General features: G+C 44.4%; 1 protein-coding gene across 1 annotated transcript in view; it reads left to right on the forward strand.

The window, feature by feature from the left end:
- Positions 1 to 7,076, forward strand: part of LOC114696263 (cytochrome b5) — a 33,337-nt gene extending 26,261 nt beyond the window's left edge. Inside the window, 4 exon segments of the mRNA XM_028873870.2 lie at positions 48 to 77; positions 5,007 to 5,041; positions 6,717 to 6,781; positions 6,784 to 7,076. Coding sequence (XP_028729703.1) covers positions 48 to 77; positions 5,007 to 5,041; positions 6,717 to 6,781; positions 6,784 to 6,902 — 249 coding nt within the window. The 3' untranslated portion in view covers positions 6,903 to 7,076.
- The last annotated feature ends 755 nt before the right edge of the window (positions 7,077 to 7,831 follow it).

Here is a 7,831-nt window from a genome sequence, read left to right on the forward strand (position 1 = left end):
ACAGATGTCCTGTTATTATTACTCACCCGTCTATTTTCTCCTCACAGGATGACAGATCGAAGATAGCCAAGCCTTCGGTAAGTTTGTGCAGAGGTCTGGAGGAGCGGTGGTGGGCAGAGGTAACTGTGTATCTTTATTGTATCTCGGAGGTGGGCAGAGGTAACTGTGTATCTTTATTGTATTGAGCACATGTCCAAATGGGGCAAACGTCACAGCAGGTCTTTCTAGGTGAGGTAGGTATGTAACTTTTTGGCTTTGCAAGAGTTTGGTTTGGGTTTCTTGTTTGTTTGTTTTACAGTCCTTGTGGTTTTCAGGAGAACTTGTTTGTTGCTTTGTACAACTAATCTATTACTTTCTAAAACATCATAATTATCAATAAATAAAAGTCTGGGTGTGTAGTTTAATGGAACATGCTTGCTCACCATGCATGAAGCCCTGGGTTCAATCTCCAGTGCCAGATAGAGTGAGTGGGGAAAAAAATTGTGCTTCTCTCTGAAAGATTGAACCTAAGCCTTATTTTCAGAGGACCTAGAGCTTGTTTAAGTGGAAGCATGTTTTTCTCCCTAACTCCGAAGGGACTACCCATGCCTCTTCCTTCTCTGTATTTTTGTGGCATCGTAGGCATTCAGAAAAGGCGAGTTTTACATTGGCATCCCCTAGCTCTTCAGTCTGAGGTGACCTTCTCACTTAATTTGCTCATTAAATCTAGAGTAAGAACTTATGAGAACAGCCAGCCAAAGGTCCTGAGAAGTCTAAGCAGGCTTGAGTTAATTCTGGCCTGGAAGGAAGGGAGGCTGAGGGAAGGTTTTGCTTAAAAATTGACAGCAAGGAAGCTGAGCCTTTCCACTGTGCTCTGAGCTTCTGCTCCTCGTGGAGAAGGCACACAGGGCGAGCGTCTCTGAGCTTGCAGTGAGTACTGGGAAGTCCATTGTGACGTCTCTGCCACCACGATGCTGTTTGCTGTGCCTGACATCAGTAATTCCACAGTGTGTGTGTGTGTGTGTGTGTGTGTGTGTGTGTGTGTGTGTGCAAATGGCACGCTTACTCTGAGTCTCACACAGTGCAGGAAGAGCCATTTAACTTCTGTTTTCCCCTGTCCCTGTCCAGAACGAGAACACACTTAACCCTGGTGATAGGAGTGCTTCAGGAAGATTTCAAAAACAAAAACAAAATGCTGTTTAGAATTTGCATGCTCTCTATGACAGTTGCTCAGAATCTGACTAGTACATGGTTTTTGTGGCTGTTTTACAGGCAGCTGAAACACTGGAGCACCGATTTGTCCCACGTGTATCCCACCTCTGCCCCCACCCCCCCAAGAGTCTGTCAGGGAAAAGTCCGTTTCTGTCCTGTGAGATGTTTAGTATGTTAATGGCTTTGTTGTAAGCTGTTCACCTGCAGGAAAACAGGCTTTGGGGAGGTTTGTTTCCTGAGCTTTGGTCTGCTGCAGGCTAACCACATCTCTAACCGTAGTGCCCGTGCAGGTGTGTGGTGGTAAGCAGGTCTCATACCCCGGACCAGTGGAGGCCACCCTTGTCCATTTGTTCTTAGTAACGTGTTCGTGGTGCCGCTGCGTATCTCGGAGTGCTTGCCCAGCACGCAGGAGGCCCTGGGTTCAATCTCCAACAACTGGCCATTATTCTGCTCACCTGTAATCCTGAGTGTTTGTGAGAATGATGACAATGATTGATTACAGGAAGACCGGAAATCACCCTTGGCTGCATCGTGAGTTTGAGGCTAGCCTGGGAGACCTGCCCCAAAGGGCAGTGTGTTCCCGCTATGTTTGCAGTTCGCTGTGGATGTCTAGTTTTCTATTTGCATTTGTAATCACTTTGATGTTTGGGATAGCTGGTGGACAGAGCACAGAGCAGTATGAATTCTGGGACTGGCACTGTCAGCATCACTGAAGGCTCCCCTGCCCGCGTTTGCAGGGGAGAGCCGCTCTCAGTAAGACACTGGGCCTTCATTCCGTCACTCATGGTTCAGTGGGTGTGGAACCTCTCGCTGGCATCTGCATCTACTCACTGTTCAAAGGAGATACTTTTACTCTCAAGATTTTACAGATGGACCGACTTTGGACTGTTTTATTGTTTTAAAGCAAACAAACAAACAAACAAAAACCCTTTGTTCCCTATTATGATTTTGCTTAAACAGGAGCAGAGCTGGAAGAAAGCAGGGGTGACCCTTGCTGGTTATTTGAGAGGCTGGAAGCGAGGGACACAGTAGAAAATGTGTTACCACTTTTCTGGGTGCTCTGTTATTTCTGCCAAACAAAACTGTGTCTTTAATTGTTTCCCAGGATTTCACATGTAATCGTCTTTAGGCTGGAGAATGTGTTCTGTGGTCTGATGTTTTTAAATAAACATCGTGCTTGGAGCTGGAACTCAGCTGTAGAGCCCTTCACAAGTGTGCTTAGGTGTGTGCGTTAGTCCTCAGTGTTAAGAAAAAACAATATTACTTACTTAAAATGTCAGTTTAATTTGGAGAAATATGATGTACTGGTGAGTATTAGCTTGAACCTGCCCAAAAGAAGCTAAATTGCCAAGTTAAGGAATTTACAGACAGAAGTTACACGTCTTTAAATGTATCCACAGCAACCAAATTCGCTTACATAGAAGGTATTAATAGTATTGGTGCTCTTCTGTTATTTTCAAAGCACCGTGATATACAAGGTTGTGTTTGTCTCTGAGATTCCCAGACCTTGAGGCCCTGAAGCCCCAGTGAGCTGCTGGTGAAAAATCACGCGTCTAGCTGTGGTCTCTTCAGTTGCCGGAGTCTCTGAACTTCTTAGGAAGGCTCCGCTGTCAGTTCTTCCAGTGAAGGAGTGAGCTAGGCCACATGAACTTCATTGAGGGAGCTGGTTTGCAAAGACTTTGTGGATTTGGTATTTTTTTATAATTATGCTCATCATAATTTATACTGACTCACATGACCTCTGTAAGTCATTATACATGCCATAACCAGTTGTTAGTCGTTTTTACTACAAGTTAGAAGGTCTCCAATTTGCACAGGAACCAGGTGGCTGATCTTTTTGAAAGTTCCTCCCCTGAACCCAGCTGAGCCCCTCAGAGCACTGGCCACTAGAGAAAACGGGCTTCTTTTTCCCACTGCTAAGTGGTCGTTACAACTTAAATTCTCAAACGTGCTGAGTTTTAAGGCTATGAAAAATATAGACAATTCAAAAACTATAAATATGTATGTATGTATTTTAAGTCTACCATTTGGAGGGTCATCGTTACCAGTGGTGGTGGTGGTGGTGGTGGTGGTGGTGGTGGTGGTGGTGGTGGTGGTGGTGATATGCTAGGGCCATTTCATTTACTTATATTTAAACTTTTAAAATATTTATTTATTTCGTGTGTGTATGCACATATGCTTGTGTGCCTCAGCACGCACACACACACACACACACACAGAGGTCAGAGGTCAGAGGATATCTTTCAGGAGAATTGATTCTCCTTCCATCGTGTGGGTTCCAGGGATCAGGAAAGCTCAGGTTATCAGGCTCTGAAGCAAGTACCTCTGCCTGCTGAGCCATCTCGCCTGCCCTTGTAACAGCGTCTTAACTGGCGTGGGCATGTTTGAGCCTCAGCAATATTTTAACCTCACACCAGTGCCTTCGTGTTAGCAATGCAACCACCAAGATGGGGGGAGGCAAGGAAGGCCACCCGAGGTTGCACAGGGTCCTTGCGTGTGTCCCTGCCTGTATCACAAGCGAGTGTCTGCCTCTTCACACTAACTATCCAGTGTGCGATAGAGTCTTGTGCCTCTGGCGAGCTCTTTGGTGTCTTCTGTGATTGCGTTTCTTCTAATAAATGAATAATATTGTTGGTGTATCTAATTGTCTCTTGTAGTCAGTGTTAATTATACTCATGGAAAATAATCTTGTACTGGTTATGAATTCCCCTGACCACCAGGATTTCAGTTTGCTTAAAGAGGTAACAAGTGTGAAGTTTTCTTTCTAAAGGACTTGTTTTTCTTCCCCTACTGTGTCAGGAATCCTAAAGGTGCTGTGTCAAGGTTGGTGTGTGTCTGCTTTGCTCACGCACCCCTAAAGTGAATTTGCCTCTGGAGGGGGCGGGGGTCTCTCTAACACACCTCGCAGGGGCGCCGCTTTGCCTTGCCGCCGCAGACAGCCGCTTGCTTTCCCGAAGTTTTCGCCTGTGCTGCGGAGAGGTGCAGCCGTGACTTCCCGATGGCGCTGGCCTGTCTGTAGCTGCTTTTGCTGAAGCACTAACAGTTTTGTGGTGTGGAACATTTACCCGTGCTTCCTAACAAGTGCTAAACCCCAAACGTGTGTGCTTCAGGGGGCTGCAGTTTTCGAACGGTTTGGGAAAACGTGTCTGTTTTTGTTTTTTGTTTTCTTATGGTCCTCATGGAAAGGACTGTGCTCAGAAAGTGCTGGAAGGTAAAAAGATCTTTATCTGTTGGTTAGGCAGAGTGGTTTCTGAGTTAGTCTGGGCTCTTCCTGGTGCCATCCAGTGAGGTAAAGAAATCTCAGGAAAGGTGGTCTAGCCTGTGACACGAATTCTTATTGTTTTAGTTGAGACGCTTCTAATGTAGTGTAGGTACACTTTTAAGCCCTGTCAGATTTGAATGAATTAAATGACATTTTATTTAATATTCCATGCTTTGAAGAATTAAATTTCCTTTCCAAAAGACAGTAATACAGTCTTGTATACGTGTCCATGAGTATTCTGTTTTCAGTTTTTATGTTGAAGTGATGAAATGTTAAAAGTGGATTATTATATGTATTCTATTAACATTTTCAAATTATAAAGTTTATATTCTTAAGTAATTTAAGGAAAATTGTCCTTAAATTTTCATATTCTTGAAAAATGGTAAATTTGGGCTTTTTGGTAAGAAGAACTTGGATATAATTGTCCCTTTTAACAGTTTTTAAAAGAGTTGAATAAATGGTAATTTTTAAAAAAAATATTAAAAAGGGATTTCAATCAGGGGGATAAATGCTCAGATGTATCCTTAACTTCATGTTTTCTTTTGTGTCCCAGGAACCTCTCATCACTACTGTCGACTCTAATTCCAGGTTCGTACTGGTTGTCTTTCTGTTTGTTTGTTTTGTTTTGAGACAAGGTCTCTTGGAGGGCTCAGGAGTCAGAGTTGATTGACACCCCCATATCTGATTCTCTGCTTGAATTCCCACTATCCTCAGCCACCAGTCTGAGCCTGGTCCCATGTGTGCGCAGAGCTTTGGGGCTTTCCATCCTAGACTTTTCACAGTGACCCTAGATGTCATCGCCCTCCGAATGTATCTGCACTGGGGACCACGGAGAACAAGTGGAATTCCTCGTTTCCATGGCAGCCGGTCCCTTGGGTGATCAGTACTGTGGTGGTTCTTACAGGCCAAGTTCGGTTTCCTTCTTCCCTGACACACGGGCACCTTTGAAGACTGTGGTTGTTGTGTTTCCACAAGCGTGGTTCAGTTTTCATTAGTTGTAACTCAAGTTAAACCCTCTAATCTGAGTGCAGCGTGACTGACGCTCTTGTTACAGGAGCCAGATCTCCCCTCCGTATTCCGGTCCAAGCTGGCTTTTGGCAGTTCCGTCATGTCAGATTGACTTAGAGAAGAATCATGGTCATTTTGTTGTTGTTTTCATTTTCAGACTCAAGCTGAAAGCTATACATTTGTATTTCACCCCATCAAACTGAATTGACCCACCCCCTTAGTGTTCTAGGACATTCTCTGCCTGCTGGCCGGGCTCCTCACCTCCCTTCTCCTGTCAGGCCAGCCTCTCTCTGAGTCAACTGAAAAGCCTCACTGCACTACACTCTGATGGAGACCGTGCTAGTAATCTGTCACGCTTTACATCTTCTAATTGAACTCGTTCTTTGAATGGGTTGATACATGCTGAGTGAGATTAGGAGGGAAGGTGTATGTATGTATGAATACATAGTATTGTTGGGTGCTGAGCATAGGCATTGATTTCTGTTTTCTAAAAAGTTGAAATTTAGAGCTTGAAATCCAATTTAAAAATCCATAACTACATTAGAGCTCTTCCCAGCTGTGTCCCTGATCTTACCCATAATCTCTAATTTATCATATATTGAAAACTTACAAAAGCTGAACAGTGCATAAATTAGATACGCTTTTGAATTTGGGAGAGAGACCACAGACTAAATACTTTGGGCATGTTTTTTCTTAACAGCTTAAATCCATCTGGCATAGATATTAAGTTTGGGTTTTTGAAGGAGGATCTGAGAATGTTAAAGCCGAGGTTGAGTGGCAGCCTTAGTACTCGGGGTTCAGGGGACAGGGTCTGTTCTCAGCTGTAGAGCTTGCTGACCGTGTCCTCCAAATGGGAACACTGATGGTCTGATTCTCATCTTAGTGCCATTTAAAATGCTCAGTCGATGCCTGCAAGAGGACAAGACATACCAGGAGCATCCCCTGTGTGGTCTTGTGATAGGTATCCCAGAGTATAATGTCATGGGAAAGTCACGGCTCCCAGGCAGCGGCCGTTGAGGGACCAGTAACAGCTCTCTGTATAAAGCTTACGGAACTAGATGGAAGCAGAGCACAGGTGTGAGTTTTCTCATGATGACAAAAGGGGAGGGCAGGGAGGTCAACATTCCAGGGTGTGCATTGCCCTCAAGTTCATTTTAGCAAAGCTGAGCCGTCCTTTTAGCTAAAGTGGTTCTAGAAGTTGAGGTCTCTGCATTGAGGATCACTCAAGCATCTTTTTGTTCTTGTGTCTTTCTAGTTGGTGGACCAACTGGGTGATCCCAGCCGTCTCGGCCCTGGCGGTAGCCATGATGTATCGCCTCTACATGGCAGAAGACTAACTCGCCTCTCCAAACCAAGGAAGGGAAAGACTGCCCCAGAGAAGGGAGAAGAGAAGCCAGTGTTAATCATTTCTACTGACAGAAACCTTGCCCTGAGAAAGTAATTGTAATATATCTGACTCCGTTTCCTCCTGTGTTAGTGGAACAAACAAGGAAGTCTTCGTACTCTGGAACTTTTCAGATGTGCCTTTTTACTCATCAATTTCATGTTTCTTCACTACATAATTTACTTATTGTAAGCACGATCTTTTTAAAATATATCTGGCTTTTAAAATATACCACGTTTGTGTCTGTTTGCTTGGTGTGATGTCTTTAGTGCTTTGTGTTTTGGTGTATTAAACAGACTTGTTCAGTGTGCTGATTATGCAGACCTGGGCTGTCTGTGCCTCGGCGCTCGATTGTTCTTGTCTTGATTGCTCGGTGCTCATTGCAGTCAACACATACCTATTACATGTTTCCATACTAGTTGCTTCCTCGTCTCTGTGACAAAGTAACTGAAGAAGTCTCCGCCATGGCCAGGAAGACATGAGGGGTAGGTGCAGCTCTGTGGTGACAGCACTTTTGGGTCAGGAAGGAGAGAGCTAAGGCTAGACACAGAGGAGGACTGTCATCTTTAATGACCCATTCCTGCTAGCTAGGCCATAGGGGCAAAGGTTCCACAACCTCCTAGGCATTGCTACCAGATGGGGCCCAGATGTTCAGACACATACGCTTGTGGGGACATTTCACATCCAACCTGCAAATTGCCAATGTTGTTTCTTTTTCAAGAAGATTAAGATTCAGAAATTATATCTCAAAGATGGGGAGTTTTTCTGCTTGAAAAGCATGATACGGTATGTCAGTGGTCTACAAGATCTATAAAAGAGGCGCCTCATCTTCTGTGCATGGCAGATAACAACAACATAAACCAGCTCGTGGACTGGGGAAGGCTGTTGTAACTGCCTGTTCTCTGTTTAGAAGTCATTCCCCTGAGACTCTGTTTCGTAACTTTTGAAGTTCTACAAATGCCCCATCCAGAGACAAAAGTGGTGTC

Source organism: Peromyscus leucopus, chromosome 19 (genome assembly GCF_004664715.2).
Source record: "Peromyscus leucopus breed LL Stock chromosome 19, UCI_PerLeu_2.1, whole genome shotgun sequence".
Taxonomy (NCBI): Eukaryota; Metazoa; Chordata; class Mammalia; order Rodentia; family Cricetidae; genus Peromyscus; species Peromyscus leucopus.